Below are 21,163 nucleotides of genomic sequence, written 5' to 3' on the forward strand. Positions count from 1 at the left end.
AACATAGAGTCTAGTTTTCTTCTTTGTCCGGCTGAGCATCCAGAGCGCCCTGATACATCTCTGGTGGGTAGAAGGGCATCAGTGCTGAATTGAGAGCAGAGACATGGCCAAGGAGAGGCCCAAGCTGGTGATTAAGTTTCTTTCAAGTTGTCCCTGAAAGACAACTTGACCCTGAAAGACAAGTTGTCCCTGAAAGCCACAACAGTGGCTTTATGTCTTTTTCAATGTTGTCCAACTTATTTCTTTGGGTTTCCAGAACCAAGAGAGCAGGTAAGGTGGGATAAATTCTTAAAACTGGCTTAAGCACAAGCATCTCTGGCAGCTCAAATGATGTCTGTTCTCTCTGCCTTCCCAGGCAGGCTCGCCTTACATTATAGCAGCAAAGGGCCATTTGCAACTGCAAACTCACATCTCCAGCTTGGCAAACCCAGCTAGGAGAGAGCCTCTCTTTCCCAATTGTCTCAGCAAGCTCCCAGACTGACTCTCATTGGTCACTGAGTGGGTCACGTGCCTACCTCTGAACCAATCAGTGTGCCCTATTGGTAGGCTGCTGGAATTGATCAGACCCTGCCCATACCTAAGGCCCCTTGGCCCCTCCGCAGAATCACATGGTCTGAGGGTGATGGGGACATGGTTCCTAGGGGCTCCAGAGAAAATACAGGCCACCAAGTAAAACTGGAACTTTTTTTTTTTAATATTTATTTACTTTTGGCCGCCTGGGTCTTTGTTGTGCACACGGGCTTGCTCTAGTTTTGGCAAGGAGGGGCTACTTCTCATTATGGTGCACGGGCTTCTCATCGTGGTGGCTTCTCTTGTTGTGGACCATGGACTCTAGGGCGAGCAGGCTTCAGTAGTCTCCAGAGCACAGGCAGTGTAGTTGTGCACTAGCTTAGTTACCCTGTGGTGGGTGGGATCTTCCCGGACCGGGAATCGAACTGGTGTCCCCGCACTACAAGCATATTCTTAAACAATGAACCACCAGGGAAGCCCAAAACTGGAACTTTAGATAGGCAAATTAATTTTTTAGTAGACATCCATGTAATATTGAGGGCATATTGTACTAATAGAATCAAGAAAACAAACCAATCTTTTTTTTTTTATTTTATTTTATTTTTAAACTTTACAATATTGTATTGGTTTTGCCAAATATTGAAATGAATCCGCCACAGGTATACATGTGTTCCCCATCCTGAACCCTCCTCCCTCCTCCCTCCCCATACCATCCCTCTGGGTCGTCACAGTGCACCAGCCCCAAGCATCCAGTATCCTGCATCAAACCTAAACCAGTCAATCTTAAAGGAAGTCAACCCTGAATACTTATTGGAAGGACTGATGCTGAAGCTGAAGCTCCAATATCTTGGCCACCTGATGCAAACAGACGACTCATTGGAAAAGACTCTGATTCTGGGAAAGATTGCAGGCAAAGGAGAAGAGGGCGGCAGAGGATGAGATGGTTGGATAGCATCACCAACTCACTGGACATGCGCTTGAGCAAACTCTGGGAGATAGTGAGGGACAGGAAGACTTGGCATGCTGCAATCCAGGGGGTTTCAAAGAGTCAGACATGTCTTAGCAGCCGAATAACAACAACATTATACTAATAAATCATTGTTTTTCGGAAATTCAAATTTAACTGAGCTTCCTGTGTTTTTCATTGCTAAAGATCGCAACCCATAGCCTGGTGGGCTACAGCCCATTGGATCGCAAGAGTCAGACATGACTTCAGTTCAGTTCAGTTGCTCAGTCGTGTCCAACTCTTTGCGACCCTGTGAATCGCAGCACGCCAGGCCTCCCTGTCCATCACCAACTCCCGGAGTTCATTCAGACTCACGTCTGTAGAGTCAGTGATGCCATCCAGCCATCTCATCCTCTGTCATCCCCTTCTCCTCCTGCCACCAATCCCTCCCAGCATCAGGGTCTTTTCCAATAAGTCAACTCTTCGCATGAGTTGGCCAAAGTACTGGAGTTTCAGCTTTAGCATCATTCCTTCCAAAGAAATCCCAGGGCTGATCTTCAGAATGGACTGGTTGGATCTCCTTGCAGTCCAAGGGACTCTCAAGAGTCTTCTCCAACACCACAGTTCAAAAGCATCAATTCTTCGGCACTCAGCCTTCTTCACAGTCCAACTCTCACATCCATACATGACCACAGGAAAAACCATAGCCTTGACTAGACAGACCTTTGTTGGCAATGTCTCTGCTTTTGAATATGCTATCCAGGTTGGTCATAACTTTCCTTCCAAGGAGTAAGCGTCTTTTAATTTCATGGCTGCAGTCACCATCTGCAGTGATTTTGGAGCCCAGAAAAATAAAGTCTGACACTGTTTCCACTGTTTCCCCATCTATTTCCCATGAAGTGATGGGACCGGATGCCATGATCTTCGTTTTGAATGTTGAGCTTTGAGCCAACTTTTTCACTCTCCACTTTCACTTTCATCAAGAGGCTTTTGAGTTCCTCTTCACTTTCTGCCATAAGGGTGGTGTCATCTGCATATCTGAGGTTATTGATACTTCTCCTGGCAATCTTGATTCCAGCTTGTGTTTCTTCCAGTCCAGCATTTCTCATGATGTACTTAGCGACTAAACAACAACATGGCCATACTATCGGCCTCCCAAAGAGGAAGCAGGAGCCATTGTCAACAAAGCATGGGATCTGGCAGCTGCAGACAGCTGACCACTGCAGGGCCCTGCCATCACCTGCCAGCCCTGGTGGTGAATGAGTGCAGGCTTCAGAGCCTGGGACCAGGGCGTCCCAGCCCTGCTGGTCTAGAACAGCTGAGTCCTTGGCCTGAAAGGCAAACAAGCTGTGCTCCCTTTCAGTGCCCATTCAATGGCGCCTGTGGAGGAAGGCGGCGCCACTCCAGTCAAAGGCAGCATTGCTAGGGACTGAGTGGGGCGGGTCTGGGGGAAACCAGGTTTCCCAGCTCAGAGGCAGACCAAGTCTGCGGGCTGGAGTCAACAATTCTTGGTAATTATCACACTTACTAGCACGACTAGGGCTGTTATGATTAGCAGTGGTAGTTGTCACCACACTCACTATTATTTGTTGTTGTCTTTAAACAATGACTGGATTGTATCAAACACTTAGCGCATGCCAGGCACCAGGCCAAGTGTACACTGTAAGTCTTATTTCATTGAATTCTCATAACCACTGAGAAATATGATCATCCCATTTTACAAGTAAATAAATTGAGGCTTGGAGAGGTAAGGTGCTAGACTAGATTGCTATTACCGTAGGCGACAAGGGCAAGACTCCAGCCTCATCCTCTTGCTGCTATAAGAATACCAATGATCATTAGAATAGCAGTTCCTCAGAGGAGCCCAGGACTTTCATATTTATTATCTCATCTGAGGCTATGGGGCAAAGCAATGATTATTATCTAACTCTTTTTACCAGTCTTTTGGTCACAGGTTAATTTGAATTTGAGTTAAAAAGGGAATTCATTGGTTCTTTAATTAAAGTCCAGGGATTTCAGGCAAGGCTGTATCCAGGGGTTCAGCTCAATCTAGTGATTTCTCCAGCTGCTGGCTTTATTATCTTCTGTGTTGACATCTGTCTTACACACTTTCTCTCCATGAGCTTTTCTTTCCCTTTTAGTCCCAGAATCCATTCCCTCAGCTCAGCAACACAATAGGAAGAAAACTTCCTAGCAAAAATTTTGAGATTGAGGCTCATTTGGATCAGCCTGGGCCACATGCTAATCTTGAACCAATCACTGTGACTGAGGATGGGAGATGCTGCCCAGCTCGCCCAGAGGGGCCTATGGCAGATAGCCCCTTACAGACTCTGGTGAAAGGTTTTGCTCAGAGACATGTGGGAGCAGGAGTGGGAGGAGCTTCCAGCCCCCAGAGCTGCTTATAGATGGGAGAAAAGGACCAGGTTGATGTGGGCATTACTTGCTAGTCTCTCCTGGGGAGTACAGAGGGCTGGAGAAAGATGGATGATGGTCCCACCTCTGAGAGCAGGCTCTGAGTCAGGCAGATGATCGTTACTCTCCCCTCCGGATCTAGAGGGGAGAAGGGGTATTCTATTCTACCCTGGGGTCCTATCACAGCCTGAAAAATCAGTAGTTCCAAAATTGCCCAGGAATGGCGCTCTGTCATTCCCACCACTATCCCCAGTGGAAAGGTAAATTACAGGTGCTAGAGGGCTATGAAAGTAGCATCTACTGTACACCTACCGTGTGCTGTTAGTGTGCTAGTCGCTCAGTTGTGTCTCTTTGGGACCCCATGGACTGCAGCCCGCCCGGCTCCTCTGTCCATGAAATTCTCTAGGGAAGAATTCTGGAGTGGGTTGCCATTCCCTTCTCCAGAGGATCTTCCCCACCTAGGCATCCAACCCTGGTCTCCCACATTGCAGGCAGATTCTTTACTTCTGAGCCACCAGGGAAGCTCTTCATTTCATCTCAAGCATTCTTCAAATAACCCTAGGAGTTAGGTACCATTATGACCCTTGTTTTCCAGATTTGGAAACAAGGCTCAGAGAGATGAATGACTTTCCTAAGGTCACACAGTTGGACGGTAGCAAAGCTGGAATCAAGCCTGAGCCTGTCTTAGTGGCACTCACCGACACTGGCAGAGGTCACTGCAAAGAGGTTTCCACTTCAAAGCAGCACTTTCTACCTTCCAGGTCTCCAGCTCCCACTTCGAGAGAGGAGCCAGGCTTGATCCCCGCCATGGATGTCTGTGATCCAGCACGTGAGAAACCAAAATATTTTTCTCGGTGGAAGTTTGCAGCTAATGCTCTTTTAGGGCCAGCCAAACTGTTTCCAAAGGTATGGGGAACAGAAGGTGTGGGAATTCCCTGGGAGACAGACCCAGAGGGAGACACAGCCCTGGCAGCCCAGTGGGGCTGTTTCAAAGGCTGAGATCACAGCAGTGCCACTCCCAAGGGGCTGGCACGGGCAGGCTGACCTGGGTGGGATTAGGTGGAGCCAACACCTCTGGGCTACCAGCCCTGCACATGGCCGCTGAGTGACTCTGGGCAAGCCTCTTAGATCTCTCCAAGCCTCAGTTCCTTTGTGCGTGAAATATTCCTGGGCTCCATGTTCCGGGAATGTGAGGCAATGGGTAGGAGACAAGGAAAGCCCACCCAGGCTCAGAACATGGTGCAGCTCAATTCAAAAGGAGCCTGCAAGGGACTCGGCTGCCTGCCCTTCTCCCAATTTTCAGGCGGCAAGAAATCCTGCATCGTCTAAGCCAGGGTTTCTCTACCAGAGGTGGTTTTGCCTCCTGGACCATGTCTGGAGGTTGTTGGTTGTCATGTTGGTTGTCACAACTCGGGCATCCAGTGGGTGGAGGCCAGTGATGCTACTCAACATCCCACAGTACACAGGACGCCCCACGGCAGAGCTGTCCAGCCTGGCGGACGTCAGTCCTGCTCCTGTGCTCCCACCTTGCTTGCAGCTGGGGAGATGCCTGGCGACCCAACATGGCCATGAGGCCTGGGAGGAAGTCACGGGTGGGGCTCTGGGAAGGCCTTTGCCTCCCCACTGGAAGGGATGAACTGCTGCTCGGCCACCTCCTCTCTGCCTCCTTCCTCTCTGGATGCAGATGCTGTACCTAGTTGCAGGAGGATGAGGCACCACGCCTACAGCAGAACGTCAAGATCACAGAGAGGCTGGTCCTGACTCGGTCCAGCCACTAAATAGTGCCCACAGCCATCACCATTTGACTCTCTGTTACTAGCAAAAATCAATTCTTATTTAAGTCACTCAAATTACATTATTCTGTTACTTATAGCCAACTAAAATCTTAACAGATACAGAAGCTATTGACAAAAAAAAAGAAAGAAAACCTGATAGAGGGCTTCCTGTGGCTCAGTGGTAAAGAACACGCCTTCTAGTGCAGAAGATTCGAATTCAATCTGAGCTAGGAAGATCCCACATGTCACATGGCAACTAAGCCCTCAAGCCACAACTACGGAGCCTGTGCTTGAAAACCGGGCAACCACCACTACTGAACCTATGTGCAGCAACTACTAAAGCCCCGCGCTCTAGAGCCTGTGCTCTGCAGCAAGACAAGCTGCATGAGAAGCCTGAGCACCACAACAAAGAGTAACCCCTGCTTGCTGCAACTGGAGAAAAGCCCGCTTGCAGCAACAGGGCTTTTCAGTCAAAAATTAATTAAAAAAAAAGAAAAAAACCTGACAGAATCTATATCACCTGGCGGGTTTTTTAAAAAAGGGAAAATCAAAGTCCTTACCATGGCTTGCAGGACCTGCTATGATCTGCACCTCTTTCCTCCCTGACCTTATCTCCAGCTTCCCACTTCACTGCTGACCATGGACATGCCCAGGGCCTGGTCCGCCTCTGCCCTCAGCCTGAGCACTCCTCCAGAGCTTGTCACCATGCACAGCCCTCATCCTTTAGGTCCTGGGGTTGCCCGTCCAGCTTTTCCCAGGCCACTGCCACCTGATGCCCTCTGGGCCCCCCAGCACTAACATCTTGGATGATCTTAGTAGGAAAGGAAAGTAAAAGGCTCCCCTGTCCATAGTATTCTCCAGGTAAGAATACAGGAGTGGATTGCCATGCCGCTTTCCAGAGAATCTTCCCAACCCAGGGATCAAACCTGAGTCTCCCACATTGCAGGCGGATTCTTTACCACTGAGCCACCAAGGAAGCCAGACCTTAGTCAGTTTATCTGCTAATTCTCTCTCCCTCCCTGCTTCAGCCTCCTTCCCAGCCGAATCCCCAGTGTGGACAGCACAGCATGTGGGAAGCACCCAAATATTCACTGAGTAAAAATGGAAAGAAAACGGCCTTCTTTCATTTCACGGAATTTATTAATTGCACTTTCAAGATGGAATCATTTTTAAAAATTATCTGAGAATTCCTAATAAATAATTTACCTCTAATTTACAGGCTTTTTTTTGATTATACAAATGAACCAAGTCCTTTCGAAACAAGTTCTGGCCAATGCCAGGTGGATTTTTAGAGCAAGACCATTCCGGAGAGTTCTGTGGCCCCAACACTCTTGTCAGCAGGAGCATGGGGGTCAGTAGTCCACACTCCGCATGGTGGCCACCGTGGTGGCGAGGCGACGGGGCAGGCCTTTGCTGACTTGTCTGTAGTCCTCGGGCTTGGCCTTCAAGAGCATCACAATGTTCTGGAGGGTGCGGGATGGCTGCAGGCCCAGGGCATCCATCACATTGATCAGGTAGTCTGTGGGGTGGGAGCAGACGGACACAGACAGACAGACTCAGCACCAAGCAGACGAGCCCCAAGGGCCTCCCCGTAGTAAGAAACAAGACGTCCCCCCAACCCCCCCGATGCTGGCTGCCAGATCTGCTCTCAGCCCATGGGCCTTCACTCTGAGGGTGTTTTACAGGACGGTCAAATATGACTGTGAGCTCGGCCCAGGCCCAGGTCTAGGGATTCTAAATAAACGAAGGAGTTGCCAACATCGCCACCACACACTCATCTCTGCAGCCCGATCCGCTGACCTCAGCTGAAGCTCTACACTGAAAACTCCTGGGTTCCCAGCCCTGCTCCCCAGTGGCCCCCACTGACCACATGGAAAACCCAAGGGGTCAGGAGACACAGGGTTTATCTAAGCAGTTCCCAAAGACCCCCCCCCAGCAGAGCCTCTACAGGGGGGATGCAGATGGTGCTGGGGGCAATCCCTGGTATAATGTGGTTCCCACAACTTCCAGATATAACCCCTTGGGGTACAAGTGAGGACAGATTCCTGAGCCCACCCCCAGCCCCAGTTGATGAAAGTCTCCAAGAAAGGGGTGTGAGGGGCCTGTTCTTCTGAAAAGCAGCATCCCCCATCCTAACTGGCAGGCGAGCTCAGGCAGCACAGGCAGAGTGGAAGAGAAAACGGGGTTTCCAAGGTCAGGGTGACCTCAGTAACTCCTTTGACCTCTCGTGTCTCTGTTTCAACTCCTGGAGGCAGTCAGTACCCTCAGGCAGCATCGGTCAGGGGTGAAGAGGGACAAGGACCATGAACACGCCCCATATGATGCAGGTGGTCAATAACTGGGCATTCTTTCCCTTCGTCCTTCCTGGGCAGCGTGGTCAGCCCTCTCCGGCTCCTCCCTCTCTTCCTGCTCCCAGGGGCTGGGAGACACATCACCCAGCAAGTTTCTCCCTACTTTCTGATCACCGCCCATGTCCATCTCTCCTCCCCGACTAGGCTGGAGCTCCAGCGTGGCTCTATCTTCCCTGTGTCTTCTTTCCGAGACCCAGCTCAGGGCAGTCTGTAGACGGTGCCTGCTCTGTCCTGGATGCCTGACCCCACGTCCCCCTCAGACAAGCCACTTCCCAGGAAGGGCACCACCAACCGGTCAGACACCTGCCTCCGGCCCATGTGCACCCATAAAACTGTGCGCTCCCCTCGACTGCAGGCCAGGACCTGCAAAGTGGCAGCCCACAATCTACCACAACATCTTCTGTCCAGACAGCAAGAGTGCTTTTGTTTCAATGCTTAACTTTGTGTCTCTAAGGTGTCAATGTGCTGCCACAGACCTCACCACTCCCTCGTGTTACCACCGAGCAGCTTCCTGGGCCCTAAACCCACACTCACTCCCTCATGGTGGAAGCTCAGTGAGCACAGGAACTGTCCAGACCGCTCTGGTTCTATCCCATCTCCTAGCACGATGGCTGCTTGCAACAGACACTCAGTCACCACTGAGCGAGTGAGGAGGTGGATCTGGATGGGAGCTGAACAGTGAGGGAAGACAACATGTGGACAAGTGAACTCTAGGGGCTGCCCCCAAATCTCACGCGCTAGTTCTGCTGGTTCTCCCCTCAGTGCTCCTGCCTGTACTAACAGGGACCACTGATGAACAAGGGAACCTCTTCATCTCTTCTCTGAACACGTGCCCCGTGAGATGACGAGAGCTGGCCACTGCTCTCTAACTGCTGAGAGCTGATCATGAATGAGCATAGAGAGGGGGGTCATGCAGCTGGGTTCGAGACCTGGCTCCGTCGCTCACTGCCCCGTGACCTGGAGGAAAGCATCTCACTTCTATTTCTGCTTTGGCAAAACCAGAGGCTGGCTTGGCCCTGTGCTCAGTCAGGTCAAAGCCCTGGCTGGGTCCCCAGGCTGCTACTCTTCAAGTCTCCTACCACTCGATCCCTTGACCGCTCCAAGAGCTGCCTCCAGTGAAAGAGCCGGCAAGTCACTGGAATGATACCAAGAGGGTGGGGAGATGCTCCGACTGCCTGCCTGCTGCACCCCAACCTCAGAGCACCTCCCACCGGGTGGCATCACCTCCAGGGACATGCGCCAGCAGGAGGAGATGGGCACACGCCCCTTGACCTGGGAATCAGGCAGGTACTCAGGTGGAGACGGCAGGGCGACCCTGGTGGGGTGGCCTTGTGACGCAAGTGTTCTGTGCCCCCGTTTCCTTATCAGAGCGCTGAAGGCAGGAGCGCCGACCTCACAGGGGAGTTTTGAAGATTGCATAAGACAATGGGCATGAGAGCTTGGCTCAGGACCTGCATGCCTGCCTGTAGTGAGCACTTAATCAACGTCGGTTTGGATGATGATTATATGGATGAACAGAAGGCAAGGCAGGGCAGGGCAGCATCACACCAGTCTGCCTCACCCATCCCAGCCTGTCTTGCCAAGGCGCCCCTGAACGGCTCTCAGCCCTGGCAGCTGTGAGAATCCCCGGGGACATCTGGCAAACTACTGGTGCCCAGGCTTCCACCCAGACTTGTCACATCAGAGCCTCTGGGGGCGGGGACTGGAGAATCCACATTTTTAACAAAGCTTCCCAGACCAACCCCAAGCTGAAGCTGAGAGGAGCCCTGGGACAACCTTCCTGGAGAGCCGGCCCTCCCCCGCCCGCCGCGGGGACCCACCGATGTCGGTGGCCAGCTGCTTGGTGGAGTGCGGGGTGAGCTCAGGGATCTGCAGGATGGCGTCACAGTAGGTCTGCATCGTGGCTCTGGCGATGGAGCCCAGCCAGTTGTCGGCCATGTTGTCCAGCTCGGGCAGCTCGTCCCCTGGAGAGGGAAAGACGGTCGTCACCAAAGAAACAGAGCCTGGTCAGGAAAAACTGCCCACTGACAGCTTGCACAGGTTTCCTTGGTGGCTCAGACGGTAAAGAATCTGCAGGCAATGCAGGAGATCCAGGTTTGATCCCAGGGTTGGGAAGATCCCCTGGAGAAGGAAATGGTAACCCACTCTAGTATTCCTGCCTGGAGAATCCCATGGACAGAGGAGCCTGATGGGTGGCAGTCCATGGGGTTGCAAAGAGTCAGACACAACTGAGTGACTAAAACATTCACTTTCACCAGCTCATAAAGGGCTGTTCTGGGTGACCAGGGCCATGATAGGTGCCGCACGTATATACAAAGCTACGGTCTTGGTGGGCAACACAGGAAACAGAAGACAATTACATCTTAGGTCAACTGGTATTGACTTAGTATAATGAGGATTCAGAAGAGAAAGCAGTCAGGTGAGGTGGGACAACCTCAGCGGTCTCAAAGTCTGGGGGCCGATGCAGCCACACAGGCCAAGAGGACTTCTGCGCCTGCCTATCAGATGACCCGCCCAGAGCCGGACTAGCAGACCAGGAACTGACCCCCCTGTCTGTAACCCAGGTCAGAGGGAGTCGGGGAGCCTCCTAGGGCCCAGCACTCACACCTGGGCAGCACGTGCCTCCTCTGCCCAGAATCATGACTCCACAGCAGCTCCAGCTGCCTCCAAAGATCTCCCAATTCCCTGTGGCCAAAACAGGTGCCTCCAGCAGGGAAGAGGACCACGACACGGGGAGCCTGCAACCTTCTTGCAGGGGTCTGCTCTAGCCCACTGGGCGGGTGACCCTTGGACACATCACTTCACAGTTCCGGAAGTTCAATTTCCTCACGGGAACGATTTTTAAATCTCCTCCTACTTATCATGTATCTAAGCCTGTAGCCCATTAGGCTCCTCTGTCCGTGGAATTCTCCAGGCCAGAATATGGGAATGGATAGCCATTCCCTTCTTCAGGGGATCTTCCCAACCCAGGGATTGAACCCAGGTCTCCTACATTTACCATCTGAGCCATCAGGGAAGCCCGTATCTAAGCCAAAAAGTTCCTATTGGCTGCTTAACCATCTGCTTCATAAAACTTTTACTGTTAAAATGCTGGAAAAGAATATGAAGAAGAATTTATATATATGTATAACTGAATTAGTTTGCTGTACATGAGAAACTAACACAACACTGTAAATCAACTGTACTTCAATAAAATCTTTAGAAAAGAAAAAATATGGGGACGGGAATGAGCTATTCCAAATCCTGAAAGATGATGCTGTGAAAGTGCTGCACTCAATATGCCAGCAAATTTGGAAAACTCAGCAGTGGCCACAGGACTGGAAAAGGTCAGTTTTCATTCCAATCCCAAAGAAAGGCAATGCCAAAGAATGCTCAAACTACTGCACAATTGCACTCATCTCACATGCTAGCAAAGTAATGCTCAAAATTCTCCAAGCCACGCTTCAGCAATATGTGAACCGTGAACTTCCTGATGTTCAAGCTGGTTTTAGAAAAGGCAGAGGAATCAGAGATCAAATTGCCAACATCAGCTGGATCATGGAAAAAGCAAGAGAGTTCCAGAAAAACATCTACTTCTGCTTTATTGACTATGCCAAAGCCTTTGACTGTGTGGATCACAATCAACTGTGGAAAATTCTGAAAGACATGGGAATACCAGACCACCTGATCTGCCTCTTGAGAAATTTGTAGGCAGGTCAGGAAGCAACAGTTAGAACTGGACAGGGAACAACAGACTGGTTCCAAATAGGAAAAGGAGTACGTCAAGGCTGTATATTGTCACCCTGTTTATTTAACTTCTATGCAGAGTACATCATGAGAAATGCTGGGCTAGAAGAAGCACAGGCTGGAATCAAGATTGCCAGGAGAAATATCAATAACCTCAGGTATGCAAATGACATCACCCTTATGGCAGAAAGTGAAGAGGAACTCAAAAGCCTCTTGATGAAAGTGAAAGTGGAGAGTGAAAAAGTGGGCTTAAAGCTCAACATTTAGAAAACGAAGATCATGGCATCCGGTCCCATCACTTCATGGGAAATAGATGGGGAAACAGTGGAAACAGTGTCAGACTTTATTTTGGGGGCTCCAAAATCACTGCAGATGGTGACTGCAGCCATGAAATTAAAAGACACTTACTCCTTGGAAGGAAAGTTATGACCAACCTAGACAGCAATATTCAAAAGCAGAGACATTACTTTGCCAACAAAGGTTCGTCTAGTCAAGGCTATGGTTTTTCCTGTGGTCATGTATGGATGTGAGAGTTGGACTGTGAAGGCTGAGCGCCGAAGAATTGATGCTTTTGAACTGTGGTGTTGGAGAAGACTCTTGAGAGTCCCTTGGACTGCAAGGAGATCCAACCAGTCCATTCTGAAGATCAGCCCTGGGATTTCTTTGGGAGGAATGATGCTAAAGCTGCAACTCCAGTACTTTGGCCACCTCATGCGAAGAGTTGACTCATTGGAAAAGACCCTGATGCTGGGAGGGATTGGTGGCAGGAGGAGAAGGGGATGACAGAGGATGAGATGGCTGGATGGCATCACTGACTTGATGGACGTGAGTCTGAGTGAACTCTGGGAGTTGGTGATGGACAGGGAGGCCTGGCGTGCTGCGGTTCATGGGGTCGCAAAGAGTCGGACACGACTGAGCGACTGATCTGATCTGGAATGCTAGTTCACTGGGTAATTCTTTCCAATTTTTTGTATGCCTGAAAATTTTCATAGTAACATATTGAATGAAAGATTAAAAACAAAAAATTACCCAGGTCAGCTTCTTTTTTTTTGTTATGGTTTCAACCAGTATTACAATGCTATTTTATGGCTGGAAGGTTTTTTTTCCTTCTTAACAATGTTCAACCCAGAGCCTAGCACATGGTAAACAATTAATAAACATTTAAGTGAGTGAATGGAAACAACCACATACTCACTAAATCTCTATATATGTATCGGCAGTGAAACAATAAGCTATTATGCTCCTCCTGATATAAGGCAACAGACAATAAATACAGCACTACATTCTCTTGCCAAAGAATGTGAACCTGAATTTAATCCTTACCAGTAAAAGATACAAAATGAAGTATTTCTAAATGAAGTATTTCTAAATGAAATAACATGATGCCTGGGATTTGATTTAAATACTCTAGCAAAAAATGTGAGCAGAATATATGAAACAAGAAGAAGCCATTCTTAAACCCAGGTGATAAGTGTCTGGGTTTCACTGTACTAGTCTCATGACTTGGGTGTGTGTATGGAAAGTTGCATGAAAAATAGTTAAAAAAAAATTTTTTTTAAGGTTTTCCTTTTTTTGTTTTATATTGGGAGCATTTTAAAACAAAACACTTATTTACTTTTGGTGGTGCTTTGTCTCTGTTGCCGCACAAGCCTTCTCCATTTGCAGGTAGCAGGGTCTACTCTCAAGTTGCGACGCTAGGGCTTCTCACTGCGGTGGCTTCTCTTGTTGAGCAGTACAGGCTCTAGGGCACACGGGCTTCAGCAGTTGTGGCACACGGGCTCAACTGCCCTGAGGCATGTGGGATCTGCCTGGACCGGGAGTCAAACCAGCATCCTTTGCATTGCAAGGCAGATTCGTAACGACTAGACCACCAGGGAAGCCCCTAAAATTTTTCTTTAAACTTAAAAAGCATATTAGTGGACTGCTCCGGTGGTCCAGTGGTTAATACTCTGCCTGCCCATATAGGGGACACAGTCCAACCCCTGATCTGGGAAGACTCCACATGCCACAGGGCAACTGAGCCTGTGCGCGCTCTAGAGCCTGTGCTCTGCAAGAAACCCCCGCAATGAGAAGCTGGAGCACCGCAGGTAGAGAGTAGCCCCTGCTCACTGCAACTAGAGAAAGCCCGCATGCAGCAACAAAGACGCTGTGCAGCCAGAAATAAATAAACAAATAATTTTAATTAAAAAATAAAAGGGGAAGGCAACAAGAGATCTTCCTCTTAAAAAAAAAAAGTATATTAGCCATTAGATGAAAATAAAAATCACTTAGGATCAAGATGGTGACACACGAAGACCCTGAACTCACTTCTTCCCCTCGGAGAGGCAGAGATACAGCCTCACCAAAACCCCCACACAGCAGGGAGGGCTCTCACGGGCAGAGCCCCTCCCTGAGGAGCGAAGGGTCTGTCTGTGCCCCACATCCGGCGCACCAACCCTGGGACCGGCACCAGTCAGATGCGGTCCCCAAAACATCTGGCTCTGAAACCAGTGGGACCCGGGGGTGCTGTGGGGATCTGAGATACTCCTGTTGAGGAGCTCAAACACAGAGACTCATCCTGGGAACCAGAGCAAAGGCAGCAGTTTGAGAGGTGACCGGATTACACACGAAGGAAATTCAGTTGCTAGTCTTAAAGCTTCAGCTAGAGGCACAGGGAATATCCTGGGGGAGGAGAGGTGCTGGAAAACACCTTTCTGCACTCTCCCCCTCCCTCGGGGCACAGAGGGGCATGCAGAGACATGGCCTCCTGAAAGCTGAGGGTGTGGGCCCCTCCTCCCCCACCACGCTCTCCTTCTGCACCACTAAAAGCAGGTGTGTCCTGCCCACCCCCCGTGCTCCTTCCCAACCCTGGTTCCCCACAGGGAACGCCTAGGTTGCCTGACTCTGATGACCAGAGGGGCTTATGCTCCTGGGCCCTGCAGGACCATAGCAATCAGAAAGTCATTTTAATTTTTTTTTTTTTTACTGTTTCAGTATAATTTTACTAGCAGTTATTACATCAAAATTCACATTTATAGGATCCAAAGGACGGTCTTAGTATATGTAATTAGAGTTTAATGGTAAGACAGAACATATTCTCATTATAGCACAGCCCTTAAAGAGTCAAGGATAACACGGAGAATTAAGTACATTTCTTGATAGACATAGAAATGAAGTCTGTATGCATAGTGTCACTTAAAAACAAAGTTCCATGGAAGTATATAATAAGTCTATGGATGTGAATTTCAGTGGCAAGTATCACTGACTTCCAAACAACGGACACCAAAGGGATGTCCAATCAAACACAAGCACGGTGGCTTTCATTCAGTGTAGAGCAGTGATAACTCTATAAAGAGACCCTGAATTCTTAAGCCTTGTAATATGCTTTTATGCTGTGACACCAATACAAAACACATCAACTCTAAGGCGTAGACTCTGACGCATTATGACAAAAAACCTTTTTTCTGTCAGAAAACACTGAGTTTTTTCCTCAGAAAATGCTGAACATTTTTCTATCAGAAAATGCTGTGGTATTCTGGGCAGGATACCACACCCAGGACACCACACAGGAGACTGTAACACAACCGGTCTGCATGTGAAAAAGGCCCATTTAATTGTCCTGAAGCTTCAACCTGCGGGACTGGCCTCAGGTTTGCCACCCGGGCTACAGAGGTGCCCTCTGGGAAGGCAGGCAGGGAGACATCACTCGTGCCCCCTCCCTTGGCTTTACCCCTGCTCACTGGTGCCTCCCAGCAAGGAGCTTCCACACCCCTCTAAGTCCCCATTCTTGCAGCTGTCGCCCACGAGACACCTCCAGACCAGATCTTCCAGTCTGGAGGGCAGCAGGGTCCATGACTGCAGCCCCTGCGTACTTTAAAAGCTGTTACCTGCGGATCTGGCTTCCCATCAGCCTGAATCTGGGCGTTCAATGTAATCACCCCCTTAGGAACAGACAGGTCTTGGCACATCCTGGGACCCATCAAGAAACAAACCAGGCTTCCTGGACAACCACAGAGGTATAAGAGACAACCGAGAGCTAGGGTGAAGCTGAGTGATAAGGTTCATTTCCTACACAAAGCCATTCCTTCAAGCCTGGGAGAGCGGGCTCTTTCGCTTGTTACACGGAGGCCAACACAGAGAGTCAAGCAAAATGAGGGAACAGAGGAAAAGTTTCCAAATGAAAGAAAGAGACTGAACCTGAGAAAAATGCCTTAATGAAACAGTCTACCAGGACATGGAAACAACCTAGATGTCCACCATCAGATGAATGGATAAGAAAGCTGTGGTACATATACACAATGGAGTATTACTCAGCCATTAAAAAGAATACATTTGAATCAGTTCTAATGAGGTGGATGAAACTGGAGCCTATTATACAGAGTGAAGTAAGCCAGAAAGAAAAACACCAATACAGTATACTAATGCATATACATGGGATTTAGAAAGATGGTAACAATAACCCTGTATACGAGACAGCAAAAGAGACAATGATGTATAGAACAGTCTTTTGGACTCTGTGGGAGAGGGAGAGGGTGGGATGATTTGGGAGAATGGCATTGAAACATGTATAATATCATATATGAAACGAGTAGCCAGTCCAGGTTCGATGCACGATACTGGATGCTTGGCGCTGGTGCACTGGGACGACCCAGAGGGATGGTATGGGGAGGGAGGAGGGAGGAGGGTTCAGGATGGGGAGCACATGTATACCTGTGGAGGATTCATTTTGATATATGGCAAAACCAATACAATATTTTAAAGTTAAATAAAATAAAATTAAAAAAAAAATAAAGACATTGAAAAAAAAAAAGAGTTCAAACTCACGGTCATAAAGATGGTCACCCAGCTTGGGCAAAGAATGGATGAACAGTGAGGACACCAACAAAAAGAGAGAAAATACAAGGAAGTACCAAACAGAAATAATAGAGCTCAAGAATATGAACTGAAAAATATTAGTTAGTGGGATTCAACAGCAGACTGGATGAACCGGAAGAACGAATCACTGACCTGGAAGACAGAGCAGTGGAACTCATGCAAACAGATCAGCAAAAAGAAAAAAGAATTTTAAAAAGTGAGGATAACTTAAGAGACTTATTGGACAACATCGAGTAGAATAACGTTTGCATTATAGGGGTCCCAGAAGGAGAAGAGAGAAACAAGCAGAAAATTTATTTGAAGAACTAATGGCTGAAAACTTCCCTAACCTGAGGAAGGAAACAGAAACCAAGATCCAGGACACAGAGTTCCAAATAAGATGAACCCAAAGAGAACCACACCAACAGACTTTATAAGTGAAATGTCAAAAGTTAGAGAGAATCTTAAATGCAATGGGGGGAAGAAAACACAAAACCTTGCTATATGCAAGGAAACCCCATAACATTATCAGCTAATTTTTTTTATCAGCTGATATTTCAACAGAAACTCTTCAAGTCAGAGGGACTGGCATGATATATTCAAAGTGCTGAAAGGAAAAAACTTCCAACCAAGAACAGTCTATCACTCAGGTTATCATTCAGAACTGAAAGAGAGAGAGTTTCCAAGACAAGTAACAGTTAAAGGAGTTTATCACTACTAAACCAGCCTTGTAAGAAATATTGAAGGGTCTTCTTTAAGCTGAAAAGAAAAGGCACTAACTAATAACAAGAAAACATGAAAATAAAAATCTCTCTGGTAAAAGGTGAATATATAGTTAAGGCAGAATATGCTAGTATGAAAGTTAAGAGGCAAAATTAACTAAAAAAATTAGTCAAGGGATACTCAAAAAGATATATGACATAAAAAATTTAATGTGATGGGGGAGGTAAAAATGTAGAGTTTTTAAAAATGCACTCAAGTGTAAGTTTCTATCAATTTAAAATATACTGAAGTATGTGTGTGTGTGTATATATATTATATGTGAGCCTCATGGCAACCATAAAGCAAAAACCTACAGTAGATATACAAAAGATAATTAGAAAGGAATCGAAACATAATACTAAAGAAATTCATCAAACCACAATGGAAGAGAGTTTGGTTCATATTCTGCCAGATCTATATTCAATACTTTTACATGCAAACATACATGTAGAAATAGACAAGGTGGGGGTATTTTCAAAACAGAAATAATACTGCATGAATTATTTTGTATCTGCTTTTTTGTCTTAACAATAACAGATCTTTTCTGTCTTAACAATATATAAAATCCGTATTTTTGAAGACCTTATCTCTAGGTACAGATAGTTCTACCTCCCATAAAGAAAATCAAAAAGAATTTTTCAACATTATGGATACATCACAATATACTTATCTACTCCCTGAGTAATAGACATTTGGGTTTTGTAATTTTGTGCAATGAACTGCCTCATATGCACCTCTGTGGGCACTTATATATGGATTCCTCTAGGATGGACATGCAGAAGAAGAGCTGGTGGATCAAAAAGGATGGGTGTCCTTTAGCTGTTGATGGAAATCACCCTCCAGACAACCTTTACCAATTTATACTCCTAGGGTCTAATCTTTGGTTTTCTTCTTGTACAAGTCATGAGATATATCATACATGTGGTAGAACATATATAAAAAAAATTACATGTCTTACAGAACAACCATAAACCAATGCCAGTGCAACCACTTCTATGCTCAAGACAAAGGCCACTGCCAGGACCTGAAATCTCCCACATGCCTCTCCAGTCGCACGTAGCAGGATCCCAGGTACCATGCTCTGCATCCCCCAGCAAGCCTTTGAGCTTTGGCTGTTCACATTCTGTCTTACTTCTTTTGCTTGATAATATGTTTGTCAGAATCATTCATGTCATTATGTATTGCTGTAGCTTGTTCACCTTTAATACTGCATACTATTTCATCCCATCAGATCAGATCAGATCAATCGCTCAGTTGTGGCTGACTCTTCGCAACCCCATGAATCGCAGCACGCCAGGCCTCCCTGTCCATCACCAACTCCCGGAGTTCACTGAGATTCACATCCATCGAGTCAGTGATGCCATCCAGTCATCTCATCCTCTGTCGTCCCCTTCTCCTCCTGCCCCCAATCCCTCCCAGCATCAGAGTCTTTTCCAATGAGTCAACTCTTTGCATGAGGTGGCCAAAGTACTGGAGTTTCAGCTTTAGCATCATTCCTTCCAAAGAAATCCCAGGGCTGATCTCCTTCAGAATGGACTGGTTGACTGCACCATAATGTAGGTGCCCACTGATGGCTGATGGATATTCGGTTTGTGGCTTCCGGTCTGTGGCTATTATCAAGTCACCACAAATATCCTTATAGATATATATGGAGGCACCTATTGAAGAGGTTCTAGGATGTACATCTGGGAGTAACCTGATAGGCTGAGGGTATGCACACTGTCCCTCTTATTATAAAATGCCAAACTGTTTTCAAAGTGGATACACTGACTGATAGTGGTGGTGAGCGTTCTCCAGTCTTTTCTTTCTGGCCTCACCACAGAGCTTAACAGACCTTAGTTCCCCGACCAGGGATCGAACCAATACCCTCGGCAGTGAAAGTGCAGAGTCCTAACCACTGGATAGCCAGGGAAGTCCCCTAGTCTTTTCTTCTTCCACTTATATACATAGAAGCTTTTTTTTAAACGGACTCATACTGTATACTGCATTAAATATTTTTGTAATCTCAAAAATGACAGAATGATCTCTGTTCATTTCCAAGCAAACCATTCAATGTCACAGTAATCCAAGTCTATGCCCCAACCACTAATGCCGAAGAAGCTGAAGTTGAATGGTTTTATGATGACCCACACAACATTCTAGAACTAACACCAAAAAAAGATGTCCTTTTCATCACAGGGGACTGGAATGTAAAAGAAGGAAGTCAAGAGATACCTGGAGTAACAGCCAAGTTTGGCCTTGGAGTACAAAATGAAGCAGGGCAAAGGCTAACAGCGTTTTGCCAAGAGAACAAACTGGTCATAGCAAACATCCTTTTCCAGGACCACAAGAGACGACTCTACATGTGGACATTACCAGATGGTCGACACCGAAATCAGATTGATTATATTCTTTGCAGCCAAAGCTGGAGAAGCTCTATACAGTCAGCAAAAACAAGACCAGGAGCTGACTGTGGCTCAGACCATGAACTCCTTATTGCCAAATTCAGACTTAAATTGAAGAAAGTAGGGAAAACCACTAGACCATTCAGGTATGACCTAAATCAAATCCCTTATGATTATACAGTGGAAGTGACAAATAGATTCAAGGGATCTGATAGAGTGCCTGAGGAACTATGGACAGAGACTCATGACCTTATACAGGAGGCAGTGATCAAGAACATCCCCAAGAAAAAGAAATGCAAAAAGGCAAAATGGTTGTCTGAGGAGGCCTTACAAATAGCTGAGAAAAGAAGAGAAGTGAAAGGCAAAGGAGAAAAGGAAAGATATACCCATCTGAATGCAGAGTTCCAAAGAACAGCAAGGAGAGATAAGAAAGCCTTCCTCAGTGATCAGTGCAAAGAAACAGAGGAAGACAATAGAATGGGAAAGACTAGAGATCTCCTCAAGAAAATTAGAGATACCAAGGGAACTTTTCATGCAAAGATGGGCACAATAAATGACAAAGCATAGGGACCTAACAGATGCAGAAGATATTAAGAAGAGGTGGCAAGAATACACAGAAGAACTATACAAAAAAGATCTTCATGACTCAGATAACCATGATGGTGTGATCACTCACCTAGAGCCAGACATCCTGAAATGCAAAGTTAAGTGGGCCTTAGGAAGCATCACTACAAACAAAGCTAGTGGAGGAGACAGAATTCCAGCTGAGCTATTTCAAATCCTAAAAGATGACGCTGTGAAAGTGCTGCACTCAATATGCCAGCAAACTTGGAAAACTCAGCAGTGGCCACAGGACTGGAAAAGGTCAGTTTTCATTCCAGTCCCAAAGAAAGGCAATGTCAAAGACTGTTCAAACTACCGCACAATTGCACTCATCTCACAGACTAGCAAAGTTATGAAAATTAGAAATTTTCTATTTTCTAGAAAATAGAAAATTCTCCAAGTGAGGCTTCAGCAGTACATGAACCGAGAACTTCCAGATGTTCAAGCTGTATTTAGAAAAGGCAGAAGAACCAGAAATCAAATTCCCAACATCCGCTGGATCCCTGAAAAAGCAAGAGAGTTCCAGAAAAACATCTACTTCTGCTTTATTGACTATGCCAAAGCCTTTGTGTGGATCACAACAAAGTCTGGAAAATTCTTAAAGAGATGGGAATAGCAGACCACCTTACCTGCCTCCTGAGAAATCTGTATGCAGGTCAAGAAGCAACAGTTAGAACTGGACATGGAACAACAGACTGGTTCCAAATTGGGAAAGGAGTATGTCAAGGCTGTATACTGTCACCCTGTTTATTTAACTTATATGCAGAGTACATCATGCAAAATGCTGGGCTGGATGAAGCACAAGGTGGAATCAAGACCGCTGGGAGAAATATCAATAACCTCAGATATGCAGATGACACC

The 21,163-nt window shown here is 47.1% G+C and overlaps 1 protein-coding gene across 2 annotated transcripts in view; it reads right to left on the reverse strand.

Moving 5' to 3' along the window:
• Nucleotides 1-6,778: 6,778 nt before the first annotated feature.
• Nucleotides 6,779-21,163, reverse strand: part of COG7 (component of oligomeric golgi complex 7) — an 87,015-nt gene continuing 72,630 nt past the window's right edge. For both annotated transcript variants that reach the window (XM_055561486.1, XM_055561488.1), the window contains 2 exons: nt 9,815-9,958; nt 6,779-7,162 (listed from right to left, as the gene is read on the reverse strand). In XM_055561486.1, coding sequence (XP_055417461.1) covers nt 6,996-7,162; nt 9,815-9,958 — 311 coding nt within the window. In that variant the 3' untranslated portion in view covers nt 6,779-6,995. The remainder of the gene's footprint in view (nt 7,163-9,814; nt 9,959-21,163) is intronic.

Source organism: Bubalus kerabau, chromosome 23, assembly GCF_029407905.1.
Source record: "Bubalus kerabau isolate K-KA32 ecotype Philippines breed swamp buffalo chromosome 23, PCC_UOA_SB_1v2, whole genome shotgun sequence".
Classification (NCBI taxonomy): domain Eukaryota; kingdom Metazoa; phylum Chordata; class Mammalia; order Artiodactyla; family Bovidae; genus Bubalus; species Bubalus kerabau.